This window comes from Tachyglossus aculeatus, chromosome 14 (genome assembly GCF_015852505.1).
Source record: "Tachyglossus aculeatus isolate mTacAcu1 chromosome 14, mTacAcu1.pri, whole genome shotgun sequence".
Taxonomy (NCBI): Eukaryota; Metazoa; Chordata; class Mammalia; order Monotremata; family Tachyglossidae; genus Tachyglossus; species Tachyglossus aculeatus.
This window is the reverse complement of record NC_052079.1, coordinates 29,581,066-29,609,044: the sequence shown is the minus strand read 5'-3', so window position 1 is coordinate 29,609,044 and position 27,979 is coordinate 29,581,066. Positions and strand designations below refer to the sequence as shown.

General features: G+C 39.6%; 1 protein-coding gene across 1 annotated transcript in view; it reads right to left on the bottom strand.

Annotated features, from left to right (window-relative positions):
* Positions 1-27,979, bottom strand: part of PTPRQ (protein tyrosine phosphatase receptor type Q) — a 187,727-nt gene that overhangs the window by 75,314 nt on the left and 84,434 nt on the right. The window contains exon 28 of the mRNA XM_038756691.1: positions 7,784-8,107. Coding sequence (XP_038612619.1) covers positions 7,784-8,107 — 324 coding nt within the window. The remainder of the gene's footprint in view (positions 1-7,783; positions 8,108-27,979) is intronic.

The window sequence follows — 27,979 nt, the reverse complement described above, 5'->3', positions numbered from 1 at the left end:
AACAATTTGATATGACGGATTTCACACAGAAAGCAGCCAAGAATTTCTCAGATGAGGTTATTGAGAAACTTGTTGAGTTTGGAAAATGATACACACTATTAGTCAGCAATAGATCTGTTTTCATGTCAGCTTTCCTCCATGAACTTAGTTAGGATCCCAATCTATTTTACACTGAACAAAATCCATCTTTATTTCACTTCTGACATCAGCTAGTGCTGATTCAGTGATCTAACCATGCAAAATCTTGTACTATATGGTTGGATAATTAAACACCAAAATCATAAAATTCTCAAGGTTCTCTTTGGATGCACACCTACCACAGGGCAGAGCTGCTTTGGGGTTGCAGAGATCCTTTCCTCACTACAGGTAACTTCCCAAGACTCTTTTGCTGTACAATGGGATTCTGGGAGAGCATCATCAAATTTAGGGATTCACTCCAGATTTTTTTGGCCTGGGTTGGGGAGGATTTTGGTAGCTCTGAAACAAATTGGACTCTGGAGTTTTCTCTCCCTTTTCATATCCTGTTCCTCTAGACTGTAAGCAAAATCTTGTACTATATGGTTGGATAATTAAACACCAAAATCATAAAATTCTCGAGGTTCTCTTTGGATGCACACCTACCACAGGGCAGAGCTGCTTTGGGGTTGCAGAGATCCTTTCCTCACTACAGGTAACTTCCCAAGACTCTTGCTGTACAATGGGATTCTGGGAGAGCATCATCAAATTTAGGGATTCACTCCAGATTTTTTTGGCCTGGGTTGGGGAGGATTTTGGTAGCTCTGAAACAAATTGGACTCTGGAGTTTTCTCTCCCTTTTCATATCCTGTTCCTCTAGACTGTAAGCTCCTTGTGGGAAGGGATCATTTCTACCAACCATATTGTACTATACTTTCCCAAATGCTTAGAAGAGTGCTCTACACACAGTAAGCACTCAATAAATACCACTGATTGACTAACGTCCTATTAGAATGTGTAGCATTAGTTTTTTTAAAGTCACCTAAGTGCTCAGCACACAGCATATACTCAATTAATTGATATACATTGAATAATTAATTAGTAATCAGTTATATTTATTGAGCATTGACTATGTGTAGAGCACTGTCCTAAGCACTTGGGAGAGTAACTACCAACTCTCATATTGTTTAGTAAATGCCAACTTTGTTATATTGTACTCTAATCATCATCAACATAATAATAACAATTGTGGTAATTGTTAAGCACTTACTATGTGCCAAGCACTGTACTAGGTGAGGGGGTAGATATGAGATAATCGGGGTGGACACAGTCCCTGTCCCACATGGGATTTACAGTTTTAATCCCAGTTTTATAGATGAGGAACTTGAGGCACAGAGAAGTGAAGTGACTTGCCCAAGGTCACACACCAGACCAGTGGCTGAGTCTGATTAGGATCATGCTCTTTCCACTAGGCCACGCTGCAGTGCCCTGTACCAGGTAAGTCTTCGTAGAGAAGCAGCATGGCTCAGTGGAAAGAGCACGGGGTTGGGAGTCAGAGGTCATGGGTTCTAATCCCGGCTCCACCACATGTCTGCTGTGTGACCTTGGGCAGTCACGTAACTTCTCTGAGCCTCAGTTACCTCATCTGTAAGATTGGGATTAAGGCTGTGAGCCCCATGTGGGACAACCTGATCATCTTGTAACGCCCCAGCACTTAGAAGAGTGCTTTTCACGTAGTAAGCGCTTAACAAATACCATCATTATTATTATTCATGTACAATTGATTGATTGATTGATAAAGTCTTAAATGGTCACTGCAGGGAGCTGCAGCTTGTGCCATAGCTGGGAACGATAGACAGGTATTACTAGGGAAAGATAGGTAAAGACTCATGAAACATGAAAGCATCAGAAAAGCCAAGTGGGCACTATATGAAAAGGATAAAGTCTCCCCACCTAGACTGTAAGCTTGCTGTGGGCAGGAAACGTCTGCTAATTCTGGTGTACTGTGCTCTCACAAGCACTTAGTACAGTGCTCTGTACACAGTAAGCACTCAATAAATACAATTGATTGATTCATAAAGATCAAATTATGAAGTGGGAAGACCGATCTGACTCACAAGAGACAAGAGAAGTTTTGAATGGAGTGGCAAAGAGCAGGCGGTGGATGGATCAATCAGGCAATCATACTTATTGAACACTTATTGTGTGCAGAGCACTGTACTCAGCGCTTGGGAGAGTAAACTATGACAGAGTTGGTAGATACGTTCCCTGCCCACAACGAGCTTACAGCCTTATATGATGACAACATGGATTCTACTGAACCCTGGCGAAGACATTTACCTCTTTCCTGCTTACCACCACCATTACCCACTGCCTGAGACACATTCTGGATCCCTTTCTGAGTTTTCCCAGATGAACTAATGGATTGCTTTACCTGAGAAAGCACAGTGCTTTCACAGAGAACTCAAGGAATAGGGTTGACTTTTTTTTTTTTTTAAGAGAAAAGACTTTTCTAAATTTGATAACCACCAGAGAGTCTCTTGCTGGCTGGGGGGTTTGCTCCTGTAACTAGTTTTTTTTTTTAATAGAAGGAGATTTCATTTAATGTTTTACATCTCTCATTGCGGGTGGATTTCTAGATTGTTGAGACCATCTTTTACTCACATCCATAGACGGCTGTATAGTAACGTCAGAAAACTCACCTGGAATCCAGCTTAAATGTTTAGGTTGTCATTATATGGCTCTATCTGTCCTTAGATATTGACATGAGATCTTGGTATTTACTCTCAAACAGCTTGATTATTTTCAAGTTATAATAATTGAGATATTTGTTAAGCACTTACTATGTGCCAAGCACTGTAGTAAGTATTGGGGTAGATACAGGGAGAACAGGTATTGAACCCCCATTTTGCAGATAAGGGAACTGAGGCACAAAGAAGTTAAGTGACTTTCAAAAGGCCACACAGCAAATACCTGGAGGGGTTAGGATGTCAGTTGAGGGTCACAGCTAAACCTGAGTCAATACATGTTTTTCAATACCTCTTTCAATTTTAAAATCTCATCAGTTTTTTTGTGCATTTGGTATCGGTAAAGAAAACAAAACAGTCTTTAACAGTCTCTTTTCATCATTTCATTTCTTTCTGATTCTATCCCTTTGAATTTAATATAACATTGGCATTTCAATAGCATTGGGTTATTCTAAATTTCTCAAAGATCATTTATAAGAAGAAAATCTCAGAACTATTGAATAGAAAGAGAAGCTGAAGATGTGAAAAGATTAGAGAAACTAAAACATGAAATGACTGGTTGAGGTTTATTCGAAAAGTCAAAATTACCATGAGGAAAGAATAAGATGATGCTTCTGATTATTCAAAATTGAGCTTCCATGGGAAATGGTGGTAGAATACAAGTAAAGTTTTTCTAATGTGGAAGGATTTAGCAGAGGTGCCTTCTCCCAGAAGAGTGATCAAAGTCAGGGGCAAGGTGGGAAGTCAAAGAGTGCATGGGAATCCAGAACTGGCCCTCTGACGCCCTCTGAATGGAAATATTTTATAGCATTTACATGATTTAATAGAAATACAGCCAATGTTCCCAGAGTAAATCATTTCCAATCTCACTGCTGGCAGCAGCAAATAGATCCTTCTCGGGTTTCCTGGAGGTGGCATGACAGAATGAGACTTTTCTGGTTGTGTATTAATCTCTTTCAATAAGTCAATAGATGCACCTTTTTGCATTTACCTTTTGAATTTATATTGTAGTTCCTTCAGAGAAGGGGTCAATTCATCTCCAGAAGTTTTAAAGAGCTACCTCTATTGTATGGCTCTACTACATTTTAATTCAAAGTATGGCTATTATTAATATCCATAAATAATTATTTTGATACTTCTATTTTTTCTTTTCCTCAACAAAATAGAAAGTTCTTGGAAAACTTCTTTCTGTTTGGGGTCTCTCCTTTTTAGATCATGAAGTTACATTCCTTAGAAACTTCTTTGATGAGACATGTTTTGTTGAATTTTTTACCCAACAGATGTTTGGGTAGTTAAAATTCCTCATGAGTATGGTATCCTGTGGTGTTCACAACCTCAAGTGTTGCTCCAGGAATTTGTCCTTGTTTCTGTCTTCCAGTCTTGGTGGTCCACAATAGATTCCCATCAGATTTTTTTTTCACACCACATTTCACACCTAAACTTCTCTCTCTCAAGACGTATAGGTCCTTTAAACTATAAATAATTCTACTCTACACTGGACAGGGATCCTACCAATTATTCTCCCTTTTCAATTTCCACCATTATTACATTCAACTCAATAGGTTTGAGGACTCAGAGCTTGGTAAAAATTTGCTGGGCTTCCATTCTCTTAAAAGAAAATTTATACCATTAAATCATATTTTAATTTTGATGGTATCTACACTTGAGCCTGGACACTTAAAAGTTTGAGTCCTTAAATCTAGCTTTTCCAAAAGTTATTTTTCCTTTGAACTTCTTTCATAACTTTAGATGAACTCCCTAGTCTGGAATATTAAAGTGACCATTTAGGTTAAACAAAAATGTCTGTTTTTCCATCTGTGTAAAATCCACAAAATTCCTGATAATTTGTTAAACAAACTGTGGTAATTTCAACTGAGAAGCAGTGTGGCCTAGTGGATAGAGCACAGACATGGGACTAGCTCTGCCACTTGTCTGCTGTGTGACTTCAGGCAAGTCATTTAACTTCGCTCTATCTCAGTTACCTCATATATAAAATGGGGATTAAGACTGCGAGCCCTATGAGGGAGGCACTATATCCAACCATACTAGCTTGTATCTACCCCATGGCTTACTACAGTGCCTGGTACACAACAAGTGCCTAACAAGTACCATAAAAAACCTAAGAAAACAAAACTGCATAACAAAATGGATTATCTCAAAATGCACTCAATTTCTTCTGATAGAGTCCTTTATTACTAATGTTCATTTTTAAGAATTTTAAAAAATACTTTAAAAAATAAGATTTGATCATGATTTTTGCACCATCACTTTCCTACAAAATTCCAGATATATGGCTTTTTTCTTAATCATTAATATCTAAACACCTTTTCCTTTTTGAAGTCACTTCACCTGGATATGCTTATTCCTTTCTTTGTCAAGTGCAAAATATTGAAGATCATTGTGTGAATTCTATATTTGTAGCTGCCTACTGACAGTGAGATCCTGTGTGCAAGTAGGCTAAAAATAATATACATAGTAATATGAATATACATATGTACATACCCCTCCCCACACACATATACGGTACTCTCCCAAGCACTTGGTGCAATGCTCTGCACAAAGTAAGCACTCAATAAATATGATTGCTATATATACATATATATGTGTGTGTGTGTGTGTGTGTGTGTGCATGTGTGTGTGTGTGTGTGTGTGTGTCTGTATGTAAATGTCCTCCTGCACTGACTGCAAGTAAAATATTTCTAGAGTGCTCAGGATTTCTCTTAAATTTCAAATTTCTTTTTTAATCCAATACTTTTTACCTTCCCAACATCCTCCATTATCTTTCTTCCAAATCAGTCTCTTAGGGATTATGAAATCCCTAATCTTTGAACCAGTAAAGTCATATGACTCAGAGACTGATTACACCTGCCATAGCACTCTTGTATATATTGTGTCCTGAATTATTCATTTGGACAACTCCAGTTGTAAATATTTTTATAGCTCTCACTTCCATTGGAATGTAAACTCCTTGTGAGCAGGGAACATGTTGTATCTTTATTTTGTACTTCCCAAGGACCAAGCGCGGCAAACCATACCAAGAGAATGTTCAATCCTCACCCTGGGCTTCAAGGCTGTCCATCACCTCGCCCCCTCCTACCTCACCTCCCTTCTCTCCTTCTACAGCCCACCCCGCACCCTCCGCTCCTCTGCCACTAATCTCCTCACCGTACCTCGTTCTCGCCTGTCCCGCCATCGACCCCTGGCCCACGTCATCCCCCGGGCCTGGAATGCCCTCCCTCTGCCCATCCGCCAAGCTAGCTCTCTTCCTCCCTTCAAGGCCCTACTGAGAGCTCACCTCCTCCAGGAGGCCTTCCCAGACTGAGCCCTTTCCTTCCTTTCCCCCTCGCCCCCCTCTCCATCCCCCCCATCTTACCTCCTTCCCTTCCCCACAGCATCTGTATATATGCATATATGTTTGTACATATTTATTACTCTATTTATTTTACTTGTACATATCTATTCTATTTATTTTATTTTGTTAGTATGTTTGGTTTTGTTCTCTGTCTCCCCCTTTTAGACAGTGAGCCCACTGTTGGGTAGGGACTGTCTCTATATGTTGCCAACTTGTACTTCCCAAGCGCTTAGTACAGTGCTCTGCACACAGTAAGTGCTCAATAAGTACGACTGACTGATTGATTGATTGACTGATTGATTCAATACATGCTTAGCTGTGTATTTGACGACTACCTGCTTAGTGTGTCATGCATCTACTGGGTTACTCAGATATAGATTCCAATGAAACAAAGAGGCCCCTTTTAAAATGTCTCATTATCTGCAGCAATGAGTGTAGCTCATTGTATTGGGTTGAGTAGACCCCCACAGTCTACTTTCCCTACCCACTCACTGCTGATGAACGGTTCTGAGACTGGAAAGAGAATGACTCGACAAACAGCCCTGATGGAGAACCACCAGGGTATGTGTCATCACTGTACAGCTCATGACTGCCCATTCCCATCCCTCAATCTGTTCTATGCCCAATTTAGAAAAATGTTTGTCAGGCTCTCTCTGCTTTAGGATGAGAAAAACATGTAACCACTTCAAGAAGACTGTACATGTGCATCAAACCCATCCATCCATAGCTGGACGAAGACATGTATAAAGAAAGTTTTTCACTGTTCCATCCCCCTGCTTTTTTATAATAATTAAATTAGAGCATTACCATGAAACAGGAAAGGAAAGGTAAGCAGAGGCAAAGCCTCTGGAACATTTAGGGCTTAGGAACAAGAACATAATCTGGGTAAATAAGGTGCATGTAGTTAAAGAGATGTGGCTCGGATGTGCTATTAGGGACTATTCCACTATCCCAAATAGAGTATCAGACATACTCAGAAAGTCAAAAATATACATCTGTTTTTCTCTATCACCCTCCAGTATGTACCCTAACGGCTTTTTTATTGACAAAGAAAGTGAAACTTTTTAATCAGTGGCTATTACTGAATTCATGTTGCTTGCACTGCCAGCCATTTCTTAAGCACATAAATGGATCCCAGGGGTAATGGGAGATGAGTTTAGTGTCATGCTGCAATTCAGCAAAATGTTCAAAAGGCCATTTTGTGTTAGTTACAGGATTTAATCTAAAACTTTCAAGAACTGTCCCAAACTAGTTAGGGCCTAGTAGGAAAATCTTGTAAAGCTAAAAGGAAACAAAGATTGAATCCCACTTACACGGTTCCACCCACATTCATATTTTCTCAATGCGCATATTTTTCGGTGCCTGAGTTTAGCACTGGGAAGTCCTGAAGCAATCAAAACAATTTTAATGTGCCTTTCAAGGGATTCCCATTGTAAAACAGCCACAAAAATTTTGTTATACTTAATAGAGAACACTGATAATCAGCATAACAAAGCTCCAAAAACATGATACATACATTCAACCATTTGGGATATGGTTAAAGTGAAGGCCAGAGTGAATACACACACACACACACACACACACACACACACACACACACACACACACTTTTATATATATACTTATACATATATGCATATTCGTGTGTGTGTGTGTGTGTGTGTGTGTGTGTGTGTGTGTGCGTGTATATAATATACATAGATTGAAGAAGGTTGGAAACATCACTTACAGCCAGGTAAAGTTTGTGTAGAAATCCAAACTGAGTTGTTTCCATAACCGGCATTTGTGCTCGCAGCTACTTGGAATCTATACCATCTGAATTTCTTTAGTCCATGTACTGTTTCCTCTTCAAAGTTAACTTCAGACACGTATTGGTTTTCCTGATATTCAACACATTCATCAGATTCCCAATCATTGCAGCTGAGGGATCTCAATTGTATAGTGATCTTATAGTTTTGAAAGTAGCCAAGAATAGTTTCTGGTTTGAGCCAGGTCAAAGTTACACTAGTTGATTGGATGTCGGAAAAAGCAATATCTCTGGGAGCACTGGGAACTGAAAAGTAAAATATACAAAATTAAACAGGATGTAATTAGGTTCGTTAGACATTTTATAAAAATCTCTCTGCAAATACAAAGCAAAATTTGTTCCATTACCTCTAATTTTAAGAGATTGTCCATTACCTATGTATTAAATTTACTATTACATTCTAATTTAAGAAAATACTGCACATGTACACAGTTAACAGGATATGTAGTTGGGTAAAAACCGAACAATTCTGAATTGCACTGATGCTTGCATGTCATTCCTTCCATCAGAGACCTTCCTTTCTTTCATCTCTAATGACCTAGAAGCCTTATGCAGTTTTCCAGGAAATACTTAGTGGTAATGTAGCATTTTCAAAACTCTATAAATTGTTATAGTTTAAATGTATTTGGAGAGAAAAATGCATATTCATGAGGGTCTGTAAAAAGCAACAGATATATTACTTTTTAAATCAGTAAAGGTGATTTAAATTGTGTAGGAAGTCATAAATGTAGTAAGACAATTGTAGTGTAAGCAAAAACAAATCGTTTTCATCTGTTTGCATGCATGTGAACATACAGACTTTTGCATATCATATTTATTTTAAGCCAGCAGAATTCTTCCCATCACTGGAGCACATGAGATCTTGTTTAGTGACAAAAACTTAACCAGTGAATCAATACCATGAGTGATAGATACTATTAAACAACTTTTGGTGCAGCCTTAAAACCACTATGAGCATGGTGAACACGCTGTGTTTAATACTCTTGCTCTTGCATACCGAAGACAAAGTCTAAGTGTGCAACACTGGGGTAGTGTATGGGTTAAAATGAAAGGAATAGTTAAGAGAAACTGCGAAATAACTATGAGAGGTAATAATTTCATGTAAACTGTATGTGAATTTCATACTTAAATACACTGGGACCTCCTGATGATTCTATAAATGATTGCAATTCTCTGCGATTTCCTAGTTTCACTGTCACATTCCCCATGGAAATGAACTAAAATTCTCCCCGTGGAATAAGCCCAAAACAGAAATAAAAGTATTCCTTCCCTCACCTAAATTTGTAAAAGTCACTGCTGAGATGAACCCATGACACACTCATAAATTAAGAAGGAAATCTAAAAAATCCACAACAAATAAATCATGACTTTCTCCTTAACTTTGTTCTTCACAATGACCGATTTATATACAGTTAGCCTCAGGATCAAAGACAACATTCCTAATGATATTTTTTCCCCTCTCCAAGACAGTCACCCCAATTCTGATTACCAGAAGTCAAATGTGATAGAGCAAATCCAGTTCTCCCAGCAACAGAGATGGTTTATAACAACAACTGCCCTGTGTATCCTGAGTTTGGTCAGAATCTTGATGTCAGGCTGATATTACATTCTATTATTTAAGCTTCCCCATTTGCACTGCCCTTATTCCTTTGGATTTCTATCCCCTTTTCTACCCATGAACTGCTGGACAGGATGCTACTAACAGAATTCAGTTATAGCAATTAACTCTGTGCAAGTGGTGTCTCTCCTTGATGGCAGATTTGTAAAATGTCTTGGCCTTCTCTATGCTAACTGTCAGTTCTAATACTTGGATTCTTCTGAGAAGCGGTTTCCAATCATCTGCTTGTTGTCTTGTGTGTTTGCTTTTAGAGCACTGAACACAACATGTAGGAGTTCCTGTATGTGTGATTCAAGAATTTTGATAAGGCTCTCAGCCTGCTAAACTGAGATAGTCACTCAGATGATGGAGAAAGTAGTCTGCCACCAACTTTCAGATTTCCTTGTTGCTTTAAAAGAGAACAGGGACAGCTTCAATCAATCAATCAATCGTATTTATTGAGCGCTTACTGTGTGCAGAGCACTGTACTAAGCGCTTGGGAAGTACAAGTTGGACACAACCACCCAAGACAGGGATATCATTATAGTTTACTATTTCCCTTATTTGTCATTTATTTTAATTTCCACCTCTTCCTGTAGACGGAAGCTCCTTATGAGCAGGGACCATGTCTATCAACTATATTTCTCTAAACTTTCCCAAGCAGTTAGTTCAGTATTCTGCCCCCAGGTGGTGCTCAATAAATACTATTGAGACATCATTACACCATGCTATGCATGCATGATTTCACATGACATCACTTCACTGTGCTGCATGTTCACATGGCATAACATAATGACATAACATACAACATTTAGGGTTACTCTGTCAGAAGACTTGTTTCTCCTCTCCTGCCCCACAAGGGGCTCAAGCAAATTGTGTTGGACCCAGTCCCTGCCCCATATGGGGCTCACAGTCTCAATCCCCATTTTCCAGATGAGGTAACTGAGGCACAGAGAAGTGAAGTGCCTTGACGCAGGTCACACCGCAGACAAGTGGTGGAGCCGGGGTTAGAACCATGACCTCTAACTCCCAGGCCCATCATGTATCCACAATACCATGGTGCTTCTCTAGTACAGTACTCTATACACAATAACCACTCAATAAATATCATGGATTAATTATTTATAAATACCACACCGAGGCCCTGAATTTCTCCTATCTGAATTGTGGTAAAGAAATCCTCTGAGCTCCATGGTCACTTGATGCCAAAGTGGAATTCTGGTAATAATAATAGTAGTAGTAATAATAATAATATTTTTAAGCATTTACTATGTACTATGCACTAAAACTCTGGGATAGTTACAATATAATCAGGTCCCACATGGGGCTCACAGTCTAACCAGGAGGGAGAAAAGGTACGAAATCCCCATTTTGCAGTGGAAGAAACTGAGGCATAGGGCGGCTAATGACTTGCCCGAGGGCACACAGCAGGCAAGTGGTAGAGTCAGGATTAGAACCCAGATTCTCTGGCTCCCAGGCCTATGCTTTTTCCACTATGACACCTTGCTTCTTATTGTGCATGATGAATGATATTATTCAGTAGTTGGTTCAGGAGAACTCTACCTCACTACAGAGTAATAAGATTTCACTAAAGCATCTGGAGTCAACAATCTCTTCCTTCTTGAATATGGTGATAATGATGTGTGAAGTCTTGTGACATTTTCCCAGTAATTAATACACTGACTCTCAGACTATGTTGTCAACTGATGAGAGCACTTTCTCTTACACATTTCATACGTTAGTTTATAACAGCTTAGAAAGTATATTGTCCGGCCCAGAAGCTTTGTAATTCTTCATGGTCTGAACTGCATTCTTGGTAAGCTCACCGTGGGCCGGGAATGTGTCTACAGGGAGTGTCTTTACTGTAGTCTCCCAAGCACTTAGTACAGGACTCTGCATAAAGTAAATGCTCACTAAATCTGTCTGAACGATTTCCAGTAGAAGAGTGAAACATCCTGGACTGGCAATCAGTATTTGTTTATTTGTACCTGTTTACCTTTTCCACGTTTACAGATAGAATTATAATTTGCTAATGGGTAACGCTCAGTACATTTAATTAGAACCTGCCCGATATTGAACATTATTTCTTGGGGAACCAAAGAAGAGATAAGAGCATCTCTCTATTCCACCTCCCCTTAATTTCTATTTGAACTCACTTTAGGCCACTGTTTCTAGTGGGGAATGTCTGCCTTTTCAAACCACATTTTACAGTTGCCAGACAGCCAAGCAGTTCTATCTACTGTACAATGAGCTTGGAAAGCCATGGCAAGGCTGGGTGGGAAGACAACATCTTGCTTCTGTTGAAACATCATCCAAGGTCATGAACAAAAGAAAAATTGGGAACTTTGGCCAGCTTGCTCAAGGATGCCCAAATCCCCACAATGTTTGAATCCCTGAATAGGGTTAAGCTGCACTGGGCTGAGCTGATTGAAAATATAAACTACTGCACAGGCTTAATGGGCAATGAATGAGATTTTGGAAGTAAGAAGCAGTTGGGATGGCGTTGCCTTGGTCCTCTAAAGATGTCTGAATGATAACTATAATAATAATAATGATAAGAATAATAACAATACTAATAGGGGCATTTGTTATGCTATTACTATGTGTCAAGACTGTAAGCTTCTTGTGGGCAGGGAATGTGTAATGTAATTGTAATGTTTATTGTTGCTCTGCACTCAGTAAGCACTCAATAAATATGCTTGAATGAATAGATGAATATATTATGCACTGGGGTGCTGGATCAGCTTGCAGTATGACCCTGAGCAATTCCCTTTACCTCTCTGAGGCACAGATTCCTCATCCATAAAGGGGGGATAAGATACCTACACTCCCCACTTGTTAGATTGTGAGCCCCTTATGAGACTGGGACTGTGACTTAACTGATTATTTAGATCTAGCCCAGTACTTTCAACAGTCACTCATAGCATTTGGGTATTTCACTCCTATCCTCAGCACTAATGTACACATGTATTTTAATTTGTATCATCAATAATTTATTCAAGTATTCCCTACTGATTGGTTGCTAATACTCAATGCTATATTAGAAAAGCAGTGTGGCTTAGTGGAAAGAGCATGGGCTTGGGAGTCATAGGTCGAGGGTTCTAATCCTGCTCCACCACTTGTCTGCTGTGTGACCTTGGGCACGTCACAACTTCTCCATGCCTCAGTTCCCTCATCTGTAAAATGGGATTCAAAGTGTGAGCCCCATGTGGGACAACCTGATTCCTGTATCTACCCCAGTGCTTAGAACAGTGTTTGGCACATAGTAAGTGCTTAACAAATAACACAATAATTCAACGCTTAGAACAGTGCTGGACACATTATAAGCGCTGAGAAAATGCCATCATTATTATTACTTAGTGGAATGCCTAATAAATTCCATTATTATCTCCACAACTTGCTTCCTTCATTCCTGTGCACGAACTACAGTACGCTGCTTGCGGAAATCCAGATATCCAGCCGCCCTCATCCACCACAAGTTCTTCCTTGGCTGTTCTAACTCTGCCCTCTCTACTGCCAGGCAAAATTATTTCTCCATCTTTATTGACTCCTATGCCCATTGCTCTCACCAATTGTTTCAGATGTTCAACTCCCTCCTCCAAACCCTCACCATGCCCGCCCCCGCCCGCCCATCTCTTGCCCCTAATGACCTGGACACACACTTTATTGAGGAAACTGAAACCATCAGGCATGACCTCCCTAAAATCTCCCCTGCTGCTCTCCAGTTCCTTCCTCCTCCTGCCCCTTCTTCAACAATCCCATCTTTCCCAGCAGTATCTCAAGAGGAGATCTCTTGTACTCTTAAAATCCACCCACCTCTACCTGGGCCTCCAATCCTATCCCATTGCACCTTATCAAAGCACTTGCCCACTCCTTTCTTTCCTCCCTGACTGCCATCTTCAACTGTTCACTCTTCAGTGGTGTTTTCCACACTGCTTTCAAACATGCTTATGTTTCCCCATCCTAAAAAAAACCCTCCCTTGACCCTACATCTCCCTATCTCTCTCCTACTATTCCTCTCCAAACTCTTGAGCGAGTTGTGTACACCCACTGTCTGCAGTTCCTCTCCCCAATTCTCTCCTTAACCCCCTCCAATCTCACTTCCAACCCCCTTTTTCGACAGAATGTGCCCTCTCAAAGGTTAACCATAATCTCTTTCATGCCAAATCCAATGACCTCCAATTTCATTCTAATCCTCCTCAACCTCTCAGCTGCCTTGGACAATGCCAACCACCCACTTCTTCTGGAAACATAATCCAATATTGGCTTTACTGATACTGTCTTCTCCTGGTTCTCCTCCCTATCACTCTGGTCGCTCATTCTCAGCCTCTTTCACTGATTTCTCCTCTACCTCCCACCCCTAACTGAGGGTGTTTCTCAGTTCTGCATCCCGTTCTATTCTCCATCTACACTTCCTCCATTAGAGAACTCATTCAGTACCATGGCTTCAAGAACTGTTTCTATGTGGGCGATTCCCAAATCTACATCTCCAGTACTGATCTCTCTCCTCTTTAATCTCACATTTTCACCTGCCTTCAGAACATCTCTACTTTGTTGTCCCGCCAACACTTCAAACGTAACTTGTCCAGAACAGAACTCCTTATTTTCCCACCCAAGCTCTGTCCACCCCATGATCTTCCTATCATTGTAGATAGCACTACAATTCTCCCTGTCTCACAAGCCCTTGGTGTTATCCTCAACTCATTGCTCTAATTCAAATCACATATTCAATCTGTCACCACATACATTCGGTGAAAACTTTACATCACTAACATCCAACCTTTCCCCTCCATCCAAACTGCTACCATATCAATCCAAGAACTTATCCTATTCCACCCTGATTCCTACTTCAGCTTCCTAGCTGACCTCCCTGCCTCCTGTCTCTCCCTACTCCAGTCCATACTTCACTATGCTGCACAGATAATTTTTATATAAAAACGTTCAATCTATGTTTCCCCAACTCCTCAAGAAAATCCAGTGGTTGCCCATCCATCTCCTTATCAAACAGAAACTCCTTACCATAGGCTTTAAACTACTCAATCATCTTTCCCCTTCTTATATTACCTCACTGGTTTTCTACTGCAACCCAGCTTGCATGCTTTGCTCCTCTAATGTCAACCTACAAACTGTTCCTCCATCTCATCTACCTAACCACCAATCTCTTGCCTATATCCTTCATCTGGCCTGGAATGCCCTCCCTTTTCATATCCAACAGATGATCACTCTCCCCAACTTCGAGCCTTATTAAAAGCACATCTCCTTCAAGTAGGCTTCCCTGACTAAGCACTCATTTCCTTTTCTCTTCCCTCCCTTCTGTATCACCCATGCACTTGGATTTGCATCCTTTATTCATCTCTCCCTCAGCCTCAGGGGGATTATGCACATATCTGTAATTTATTCAAATTAATGGTTGTCTCCCCCTCTAGACTGTAAACTTGCTGTGGGCAGGGAATGTGTCTACCACCTCTGCTATGTTGTACTCTCCCAAGTACTTAGTACAGTGTACTACACACAGCAAGCACTCAATAAATATGAATAATTGAATGATTGATTTTTAAAAAGTTAAACTAAGATGGTCACATGAAGCACTCAGCAAGTTGGATTTATTAACAAGTGTCTGGATCAGAATGAATGTAATCCGTTTGCTCTTGTAATCTCTGTTCTTGTGCATCAGATGCAATTTCAATATTTCCTGTTATGTCAAGGGTAGTCAAAATACATTCAGAGAAAAGCGTCTTTCAAAACCACCATATTAATTTCATGAATTACTAATTGTGATGATGAAAACTCCAGAGGATACTATATATTCAGTTCAGTGACATCTCCCAGCAGCATTTCTAACAAATTATCCACAAAATCTAATGATATGTTTTCAGATAGAGACACCCAGTATCTAAATAACTCTCTGATGGAAAATTACATTGCTTCTGAAGATGCCCTTGAAAGTAGCTTTAAAGATTTAATGCAGTAGCCAACAAGACATACTAATGAAGTACAACTGGCTCAGTAGATGTTACAGAAAATCTGATAGACAAGCCAAATAACGGTGGAAAATATATTTGTCTCTCATTTATTTTAAAAAACCCCACATTTCCAATTGTCTTTGCGCATCTCTGTATGTTTTATATTGGCCATTTCTCTATATGGAATGGAACTTTTCTCCAGCAGCAATGGAATGAAGCAGAAATATATATTAGGGTTAGTCTTTTTTAACCTTTCCTATGCAACCATGCTTGAAGCAATAATAAGCCATCTAGAACCTGGTGTCAGAATACAATTCCAACTTTCTAGGAAATTCTTCCAAATCTAAAGGCTGACAGCAGTATCATGTAAAGCCATCATATCCATAGGATAAAGCATGTACACACATGCAAGATGATGTGAAGATAATTATGACCCATTTTTCAGGATTCCCAAAGCATTACTGAGCATATGAGGCAATATACCACCTTGACCCTAGCCAAGAATCTCATCTGTAATGGCGTTCAACAATGTTGCTGAATTATGTGATTCCTGTGTCAAACAGGGACTGTGTCTGATCTGATTACATTGTACCTACTCTGGCACTTAACACAAGCCACAGTTATCACTATTATGTTACCTTTTCGAAGGCTGCGAGGGTAGGCAAAGGGACAAAAGTGAAATGACAAAGGGCATGTTCTTAGACGCAGACATAATTGGTACCAATGTGGCATCAAACTGGATATCTACAAAGCAATGCCTCTTCCTCCAGGAAGTATTCCTCACAATTCACAGCACCTCCAGTTGCATCCAATGCAACAGTCACTCATGGCATGTGGGTATTTCACTCCTATCCTCAGTACTAATGGTCTAATTTGTATCATCAATAATTTACTCAAGTATTCCCTTCTGATATGTTCCTAATACTATGTTATATTATCTTGTTCTTACTTCTGCTCCCATTGATTGAGAAAACCCAAGATTTTACAAACAGCTTTCCAGGGTTCATGGCTCCATTGGTAATTTCAAATGGAAAGTGGCTGCCAAAATCACTAGGAGGGATAACCAAAATTACATTAAACACCACAAGGCAACGTCACCCAGTAGAGAGGTCACAGGCCCAGGAGTCAGGAGACCTGGGTTCTAATCCTGGCTCTGCCACTTGCCTGCTGTGTAACCTTAGACAAGTCATTTAACATTTCTGTGCCTCAATCAATCAATCATATTCCTTGAGTAATTACTGTGTGAAGAACACTGTACTAAGCACTTTGGGACAGGACAATGTAACAGAGTTGACACATTCCCTGCCCACAACAGGTTTACAAGTCAAGAGGAGACAGACATTAATATAAATTATGGATATGTACAAAAGGTTTGTGGGGATGAAGGAGGGGTGAATAAATGTGCAAGTCCAAATGTAAGGATGACATAGAAGAGAGTGGAAAAAGAGGAAATCTGGGCTTAGCCAGGGAAGTCCTCTTGGAGGAGATCTGCTTTTATCAAGGATTTGAAGAAGAGAAGAGTGATTGTCAGTCAGATATGAAGAGGACAGAGTTCCAGGCAAGAGGCAGGATGTGAGTGAGAGGTCAGGGATGAGATCGAAGTATAGTGAATAGGTTGGCATTAGAGGAGTGAAATATGTGGGCTTGGTTCTAGTAGGGAATCAGAGAGGTAAGGTAGGAAGGGCTAAAGTGAGTGAGTACTTTAAAGTCCATGGTGAGATGTTTCTGCTTGATGCAGAAGTGGATGGGCAATCACTGCTTCTCTGAGTTGGTAAGCACTAATCACTCAATCAGTGATAGTCATTGAGTGCTTACTGTGTGCAGAGCACTGTACTAAGCTCTTGGGCGAAAGCAGCTTTTTCGTACTGTACCCTTAAAATATAGTAAAACACTTTCTCTGGCCTCTTAGAGTGAGCATTTCTTTAAGGGAAAAGGTGTGTCCTACCAACATAGGACATATGATGGAGTTGTTTCTGCAAGTAGTGGAGATGATCTGCATTGAGTCATCCAAACTCTCTCACCTGGTTCCCCTTCAGACTGTAAGCTCTTTCAATCAAATCAATAGTATTTATTGAACATTTACTATGTGCAGAGCACTGTAACAAGTGCTTAGGAGAGAACAAGCAGCTTGGCCTAGTGGCAAGGGTATGGGCTTGGGAATCAGAGGATGTGGGTTCTAATCCCTACTCCTCCATTTGCTGTGTGACCTTGGACAAGTCACTTAACTTCTCTGTGCCTCAGTTACCTCATCTGGAAAATGGGGATTAAGAAAGAGGCCCATGTGGGACAACCAAATTACCTCATATCCAGTGCTTAGAACAGTGCTTGGCACGTAGTAAGCACTTAAATACAATTATTACTATTATTATTATAATACAACAGAATGAGCAGACACATTCACTGTCCATAACAAGCTTACAGAGAATATGTCTACCAAGGATGTAGTATTGTACTTGCCCGAGCACTTAGTACAGTGCTGTGCACACAGTAACCACTCAATAAATACCACTGATTGATTGATTACTCAAAGAAAGCACTGGGAAAGGGCTGGTAGGGAAAAAGGCATGGACTGTGATCACAGAACAGAATGTCCTGGTAAGGCATTTTTTAATATGGTACTCAGATTAGCCTAGTAGGTTAAGGAAGGTCTTTTTGACTGACTTGAAAAAAAGCCTAATTCAATCCTATATTCCTATTAACTTAACAGCACTCTTAAAATGAACTTGAAAGCACGTTTGCCTTTTGATAATGTTGAATAAACAAAATTATTAACACTTGAACATACCTAAGAATAATAATAATAATAATTGTGATATTTGGTAAGCGCTTACTGTATGCCAGGAACTATTCTAAGTGTGGGTTAGACACAAGCTAATCAGGTTGGACACAGCCCCTGTCTCACATAGGGTTCACAGTCTTAATCCCCATTTCACAGATAATGGAATTGAGGCACAGAGAATATATGTGACTTGCCCAAGGTCACACAGCAGACAAGCGATAGAACAGGGTTAGAACCCATGTCCTGACTTCCAGATCAGTGCTCTTTCCATGCTGCTTGCCTAATAATGACCATATGGGGGAGATTTTCATACGTATTACAATTTATAAGCCATGTTGATTATTAACAGTTCCTTAAATTAAATCTAGCGTAAATACCGACCTGTTCATAGAACTTCCTAAATTGAATATTTTACAATGTGAAAACTATCCTCCAAATGGAATAAAATGCATCATATTAACGGGCTAATTTATATTAATTACTGAGTAGGTTTCTGTCCATCATTCAGTGGTACTTAATGAGTGCTTACAGCGTGCAGAACACTGTACTAAGCACTTTGGAGAGTTCAACAACAAAGTTGGTAATCATGGCTTCTAATTGGCCAGACTTCTAAAATATTTTTTATTAATTTACCTAAACTCTACTCTACAATTGCCTAATAATATTTTAGAAGAAATGGGAAGGAGTGTGGCCTTGTGGAAAGAACTCAGGCTTGGGAGTCAGAAGGACCTGGGTTCTAATCCTGATTCTACCACTAGACTACTGGGTGACTTTGGGCATACAACTCAACTTTGCTGTGCCTCTGTTACCTCACCTGTAAAATGGGGATTTTACTTAAGACAATGATAATAATCAACATAGTTTATAAATCACAAATATCCCTATATATACACATATAAATATATGTACATATATGCCATATTATATATATGAAAATGATTCCCCATATGGCCATTATTAGACAAGTAGCATGGCATAGTGGAAAGAGCATAGACCTGGATGTCAGAAAGTCATGGGTTCTAATAGCAGTTCTGCCACTTGTCTGTTGTGTGACCTTGGGAATGTCACTTCACTTCTCTGGCTTCAGTTACCTCATCTGTGAGTCCCATGTTGGACAGGGACTGTGTCTCACTCGATTTGCTTATATCCACCCCAGTGCTTAGTACAGTGCCAGACGCATAGTAAGCACTTAACAAATATTACAAAAAAGTTTATGTTGATTGACCAATTCCTTTGAATAATTAGGTTGAATCCATTCAACCTGATAGGTCATTTAAATAGATCAATCAGAAGTACATAGTTACACAAAGGCTGTATTAGCAATATAAAAATGAGGCTATTTAGACTGCACTTACAAATGGCAAGTGACCCTCAATGATTACAGCATCTTCTTGCTTTGATGAACTGCATGTTGGACCAGACTATTTCAAGACAAGAGCCCTATTGGGTTACACATACAAGCAGGATTACACCAACTTTAGCATGGAGAATCAGATTTCCATTCTTCAAGAATGACTAAAAAAATCCAGTCTTTTTTCTACCCACAGATGGTACTAATTTGAAGACGTCATTCCATGCTTCCTAGAGTAATCATGCAGCTTGTTTAGATTTTCTAAACATGACTGAACTAAGATGAAGTGATCAATGTTCACCGTGAAGGAAATTGACAAGTTTCTTATTCAGAATTGATCCACATTACTTACTTGAATCATAGTTAAAACAAAGCTCTTTATATTAATTTACAAATGATTGTTTCCATTGTCACAGATCAGACTTTAAAAATGCAAATGAAGGAGCATAAGCCTTATTTCTCACCTTCTCTTATAAACTTACTGAAGAATTGCACAGACCTATGTGAAGAGAGAAAACTCTTTCTCATCCCATGCCAGTCTCTATGTCAAAAGCAAAATAGAAAAGAAGTTATAGTAATAATAATAATGATGGCATTTATTAAGCGCTTACTATGTGCAAAGCACTGTTCTAAGCACTAGGGAGGTTACAAGGTGATCAGGTTGTCCCACGGAGGGCTCGCAGTTAATCCCCATTTTACAGATGAGGCAACTGAGGCACAGAGAAGTTAAGTGACTTGCCCAAAGTCACACAGCTGACAACTGGCAGTGCCAGGATTTGAACCCATGATCACTGACTACAAACCCCGTGCTCTTTCCCCTGAGCCACGTTCTCTGCTAGAAGCTGCTTCTTTGCTTAGAAGCAGCATGGCTCAGTGGAAAGAGCATGGGCTTGGGAGTCAGAGGTCATGGGTTCTAATCCTGGCTCCACCACATGTCCGCTGTGTGACCTGAGGCAAATCACATAACTTCCTTGAGCCTCAGTTCCCTCATCTGTAAAATGGGGATTAAGACTGTGAGCCCGACGTGGGACAACCTGATCACCTTGTATCCCCTCCAGTGCTTAGAACAGTGCTTGGCACATAGTAAGCGCTTAACAATTATCATCATTATTATGATTACTACTACTCAATCCGCTCCCTGTGCACAAGTTCCTTCCTCCTAGGGAGCTTCACGGAAAATCCCACCTTCCACTTTCCGGACTTCAAACCCTGCTTGGAAAATTGGGTAACCTAGTAATTTCAACTGTGAGCCGATCATACAGTAGCGACTAAAAACCATACTTCTGCCAAATCATCTTGTAGGAGTCCTACGGAATAACACTTGGTAGATAGAGCAAAATGTGCCAAACCTTCTCGAAAGCAGCATGGCCTAGCAGAAAGAGCTTGGGTGTTGGAGGACCTGGGTTCTAATCCCTTCTCTGCCCCATTCCTGCTGTGTGACTTTGGGCAAATCACTTAACTTCTCTGGGCCTCAGTTCCCCCATCTGCAAAATGGGGATCCAATACCTGTTCTCTCACCTACATAGGCAGTGAGCCCACATAGGACAGATTATCTGTTTCTACCTCAGCACTTAGTACAGTGCTTGACACATAGTAAGTGCTTCAATAGCCCATTTATTTTTGATTATTATTATGGGGTCATTGAAAGGTCCTTGAAAGGTTCTTCACCACTTGTACAACCTTAATAAACATGGACTGTTTATTAATCATTTATTAATAATGACTGATATCAAAAAAGATGGAGCAATGGCTTAAATTGTCAATGGCAACAAAAGCAACCCACAAAACTATAAGTACATGAGCACAACAAACCTCATTTGGTGAAAATAATCATTTAATCAGATAAAAATACCCCATAAACAGACAGTGTGAACCTTTGAGGGCCAAGGACCGGGTTTACTTCCTACCAATTTATTCTTTCCCAGCACATAGTACATTGTATTGCATAGAATAAGAGCCTAATTACTATTTCTACTAATACTTTGGCATACAAAAACCTGACAAAGGAAATCAAAGAACATTAGATATTCAGGTAAATGTAATGTAGCACTCTCAAATGCTTGTCTCTAAAATTGAAGGCTCAGGACTACATAGAATAATAGCATTCAATATTTCAGTACAAAAGATTGTTTGACAGCCATGAATGTCATTAAATAAGACAGTATCATTTAATCCCTTGAATTTCTCCTTTCTTGAATTTTAAATCTCTATAAAAATCATAATGCCTCTCCGCTTCTACTAACCAAAGAGTAACTGTGCATACAAATGCAGAATAAAATAAAAAAAATGCTATAACCATCATGATTATAGAGGTTTTGTGAATACGGTGAGGAATTACGGCATTTTAAGTTTCTTCTTCTTAAAGAATATAATTTTCACTTCATTTCAAGCTACTAAAATCAGTGAAAGAAAGAGGCCAAATGTCTCTGAAGTGCATAACAGAGCTCTTTGGAAAAAAGGTGTGGAATGTCCCCAGTGAAATTCTGCAACCAGATCGACTATTCCCAACTTAATTTGCTATTGCTCCGTCTCCTTTACCCTTCAATGCACTTCCACTCTGTTTTCCTTTTCCTCTTTTCTTCTTTATTGCTCTTTGAGCTATGAAATTGCCTTGAACTCATGAGGGTACGGTGCCTTTTAAAAGTCCCACAAAGGAAGGAATACATGTAGTGATCTCTAAGGTAGTGGCTTTCACAGAGAAATCATGTTTCTTTTAGGTTTTCTCCTCTCAAATAACTGGAAGATTCTAATCACCCCAAAATATCTGGATTGGTTCCAGATCATATTTTACAATTCAAAGACAAATATTGGCATAGCAAATGAATTAGTTAATCGGATAGCCACATTCTGAATTAGGCTAGCCCTGTCAAAGAGAACATGACTGCAAGTAATAATAATAAGAAGGATTTATTAAATGTTTACTGTGTTCCAAGCACTGTACTACTGAAGGGGGTAGGCATAAGAAATTCAGGTCAGACAGCTCTGAAGTTCTGAAATAACAACGTATTTTGAATCACAAGTTATGGTTCATAATGCTGTGAGATTTTGAAATGTAGCTTAAGGTTCTGCAAATTTTGCCACAGTTTTTAATCATCTTTTGTTGGTACACTGTTATTATTCCCATGATTCCATATGCTTGGAGATTATTCAGGAAACATACAGGCCTGATCCCAACCTTCCAAAATCTTTGTAATCTAATGGGGAAGGTGAGGAGACACAAATTGATCCACAGCTCACTGATAAATCATTAGTAAAACTTAACGTAAATATGTGAGTGTTCACAGCTTGGAAGAAGAGCAAAACCACAATGGTGCAGGAGTCAGTTGGGGAATATCTTGTGGCGAACGATACTTTTTAGAAAAGCTAAAAGTCCAATGTGCTTTTCACTGGGCAAAAGAGCAAAATGAGTTTTTTTAGTCATTTTTCACTAATGAGAATTTGGACACAAATTTATTAATCAACTTGCTCCAGGTCACTAAGTAAATGCAAAGGTATCATAGCAATTTTCACTCACTGAATCAATTGTAATTATTGCATGCTTACTGTGTGCAGAGTACTGTACTAAGCACTTGGAAAAGTGCAGTACAGTAGAGTTGTTAGAAATGATCCCTACCCTCAAGGAACTAAAAGTAAAATCAGCCTGTGTTTCTTCTTGTCATTAAATATTGAAGCCTTTTGCATACTACTACTACTACTATTAATCATTATTCGTTAAGTTCTTACTATATGCAAAGTACTGTACTAAGCTCTGGAGTAGATTTAAGATAATCAGGTCCCACATGGGGCATACCGTGTAAGTAGGAGGGAGATCAAGTATTAAGTCGCCATTGGTGAGCTGAGATAACTGAGGCAAAGAGAATTGAAGTGGCTTGCCCAAGGTCACACAGTATACGAGAGGCAGAGCAGGTATTAGAATCCAGTCCTGTGCTCTATCCACTAGGCCATGATGTTTCTCCTTGAGTTTATAATTCTTTGTTGTCATAAATATGTATTTCTTATAAATGAAGAATCTTAATTATTGGGCACTTAATATGTGCTGAGCATGAGCTCTACGGTGAATACAAAATAGTGAAATTCAGACTAGGACCCTGCTCCAAACACAATAAATTCTAGCCAGAATCTTTACATTGCCAGAGCATCAATAATGCTTACTTTAAATATTAAATATTGGCAGCTACTTGTATAGAAACAGCTTTCATAAACAAATTACATCTTACTGAATTTACCAATAACTTGGTTTCTCAAAAAGACAAAGACTCACCTACCATGGAAAAGGCAGAATTCTGTATGTATGTAGGCAAATCAATACAATGAGTCACAGAAGACAAAAGGATCAAGAGACTGTGGCTAACATTGAAGATTTCAAAAAAAAAAAAATGGGATGACGGTCAAAACTGCTCTGGAAAATTCTGACTGCAGCTGGACCGGACAGGAATGGTAGACAGAGTAATAGGATATGCTCCAGTTCCTAAATAAGTTAATAAAAAGTCAGCCTACTGAACAGCTGGCTTTATCTGGAGTTTGGATGAGGAGAATAGTGGCAGCCTGTGAGCATGGATAGTGGTAATGGCATGGGTTAGGGGTTGAAAAAATAGAGTTACAGAATCATGGAAAATGGTTTTCGAAATGAACTTGGATTTTCTAATTTTTTTTTTAATTTGTATGCTCTGAAGATTTGTTAAAGTTCAGGTTTCTAAGCTGACATGTAACAGTGAAATGAACAAATAAATCAGTGTTCTGGACACTAAGTGCTCTGCACACAGTGAGTGCTCAGTAAATACCATCGACTGACTGGCTGATGTAAATGAAGAACTTTCTGCAGATTTTACTATATCTGAGTTTAAATGGTTTTGGTGATGGAATAGAAGATTTTAGATATATTTGCATAGATTATTTACCTAGATTATTACCCTCACAACCACCAAAATCCACCTTTTCCCCTCCAATCAATCACATTGAATGCTTACTGTATGCAAAGCACTGTATGAAGCAGTGGGGGAATATGATATAACAGAGTTGGTAGATACGGTCTTTGCTCACAAGGTTCTTATAGTAACTTCTACCGCAGTGATCCTAGCACTTATCCTATCCTACCTTGACTACAGCATCAGCCTTCTTGCTGACCTCCTTGCCTCCTGTTTCTCCCACTCCAGGCCATAACTTCACTCTGCTGCCTGGATCATTTTTCTATAAAAATAATCCCTACTCCTCAAGAATCTCCAGGGGCTGCCCATCCACCTCTGCATCCAACAGAAACTCCTTACCTTTTGCTTTAAAGCACTTGATCACCTTGATCTCTTGATTTCGTACTACAACCCAGCAAGATTACTTCTTTTCTCTAATGCCAGCCTACTCACAGTACCGTGATCTCATCTATCTCACCATCAACCCCTTGCTTACATCCTGCTTCTGGCCTGGAACTTCCTCTCTTTCAGAGCTTTATGAAAATCACATCTCCAAGAGGCCTTCCCTGATTAAACCCTCATTTCCCCTATTCCTGCTTCCAAGTGGAAGGGCAACGCAGAAGGATTTGTATCCTTCACTGACCCCACCATCAGTCCCTCAGCACTTTTGTACATATTTAGAACAGTGCTTGGCACATAGTAAGTGCTTAAATACCATCATGATCATCATATTTGTAATATAATGTCTGTCTCCCCCTCTAGACTATGAGCTCCTTGTGGGCAGGGACTGTGTATACTAACTGTGTTATATTATACTCTCCCAATGTTTCTCATAGTGTTCTGCACACAGTATGCACTCAGTGAATATAACTGAATAATTAGAAAACTTTTGAATGCATTTTCAGGGTCTCACAAGGTGTACTACGAAATTACTTGGGGATGTCTAAAGAAATCTGTCTATGAGACTACCCTAAATAAGCACTTAAAACAAATGATTTTACTGTTAAATCCAATACTATAAATGCTAATTAAGTCTTCGCTTCTCTTCGGCCTCTTCAGAACACAAAAATGCAGCCTAACAGCACAGGGGAGAATTCCTTTTCTCCACTCTCATCTTGTATTCTTTGCTAGAACCTGGCCTCCGTCCAGCTGGCTCACATAGAGAATTCCCTCCTGGCATCTGCCACCAACCTGATCATCAGGAACACTGTTCAAAGGGATGCATATGGAAGCTGTCATACAGTGGGGCAGAGATGCATATGGGAGTTGTCATTCAGTGAGCAGCTGTGGGCTTTGGGATTCACTAGGCGCAGTAGTCTGCCTCCCTTCCTAGCTGCCATCCTACCCCAAAATGGCTCATGTCCCAAAGTTTGCACTGGATTTTGTATTCATGATCAGAGATCCTCCATGTTTCCATGTTTAGAAGAGAAGCTAGGCATAGTTGCTCCTCAAATAAATCCTCAAAATGTCACCGCTTTTGCATTAATGTGAGCCTACTCTCTGTACACTGCAGATAAGAGATTGCTCTTACCAAATTGGTAAGAAGCATGAGAAGCAACAAGTTCTAGTGGATAGAGACAGGGCTGGGAGTCAGAAGGATGTCACTTCTCATCCCTGCTCCACAACTTGTCTACTGTGTGAATATGGACAAATTGCTTAACTTCTCTGGACCTCAGTTACCTCGTTTGTAAACTGGGGATGAAGACTGTGAGCCCCATGTGGGACAGAAACTGTATCAAACCAACTGTTTGGCAACTCACAAACCTCTTGTGTACCTTCACAGCCATGTCAAAGGGGGGCATGTTAGAGCTACTGTACGGGAAACCTAGAAACCACCACCAAATTTCCGGCAGGAATGCTGCAATGATCCAATATCAGCCCACTCCTATACTGAAGTAACCAGTAAAGCAGGTGCAAATTTGGGGCTACCAACCTACCACGTGAAATACAGTCAATTAGGCCAAAAATAGTACCTTTGAGTCCTAGAATAGGGAATCCCATACCTGCAGCATCTAGCACTAGATAACAGAGCCAACCATAGTCCAGTGCAGTTGAGAGAAAGAGGCAGCCACAATGCAGCCTTCTCCAACATTGCCACACTGAATTATTGACAGCAAAAGGGATGAACTCCTGTTATTTCCACCCCTTCCAGCATCCTGGTCAGTAGCTAACGTTTTGTATTTGTAAGTAGAATGAGTAGTAGTAATAGGAAGAAAAGTGTTCATTTTGTGCCCAATGAGTTCAATGCACCATACCAAATGCTTGGGAAAGATTTTATCTCCATTTTATAGATGAAGAAACAGACAGAAAGATTAAGTAACTTGCTTAAGGCCACAGAGGAGACTGGACTCGAACCTAGATTTCCTGATACGCAGTTCTGTGTTCTAACCATTAGGCAATTCTGCCCCACATTGAGTGAGAATGAGTATATGTGCCAGTGCTTTGCTCAACGCTGCCTACATGTATTTCCTTTTTTGCATCACTTCTTTCCCTTTCTGTCTCTTTCTAGGATTTTTTCTTTATGGTGCTGGTTCTTTTTATTTCTGGCTTTGGCACTTTCTATCCCTTAATCTTCTCCCTCTCTTTTCTCTCCTTCTCCCCTTTTTCTCTCTCCCTCTTTTCTCACAGTTTTTCTTCTCTGACCATTCTGACTCTTTCTCTTTATTTACCTCTGTTTCCCTAATCTACCTATTTTAGACAATCCTCCAAAAGGCCCAGTCCAGAAATATATGATCACTTAGAATTATTCTCTGCACAGTGGGGCTCTAGGCTGTATGTGGTCACATAACACAAAGGTTTCAGGTCTGAGCTCATGTGACATTGTGACATTAGAATATCACAATAAATGCTCTTTGCACTGGATTAGGTATTCACAGAGCAAAAAGATTGGCTATTGTACTCAGTCATCTGATTATCCAAAAAAAAGCGAGAATCCTGTTTTGTGGGTTAAAAAAATTGAAGAGTTATCCTACTTTTTGTGTATTTTATTCCTGCTTGTGGACAGGGAATCTATTATATTGTTATTCTGCACTCTCCTAAGTGCTTAGTACCTTGCTCTGCCCACAGTTAGCGTGCAATAAATAGGATTGATTGACTGATTGACTATAATGGGAAGACAAAAGGAGCATGAACTGAATCTGAACTCAAATTTTCATGAAAAAGTATATTTTTGTAGATACTTGAAAAAAATAAACTCTTACTGCATTCCCATTAAGTCATCTTGAGCTGAGCTTCAATAATGTATTTCATTTCTTTCAACTTTAAATGTACTAATTTTTTCTGGGGGGTTTTTCCTAAGCAATTCAATATTGAAGAGCATATTCCATTAGGAGAATTTTTTTTAATACAACTTGAATTTCCAAACTTTCTAAAATCTCAAATTATACATGGATTATTATAGTCCATGCATATCTCTTGGATCAATGCCAAATCTTAAAAGTCTAGATCATTCCTGCATAAGTATTTACTACTTGGTCTTTCTTGGCACATATATAGCATTTAAACCTAAAATACTGTTTCAGCAA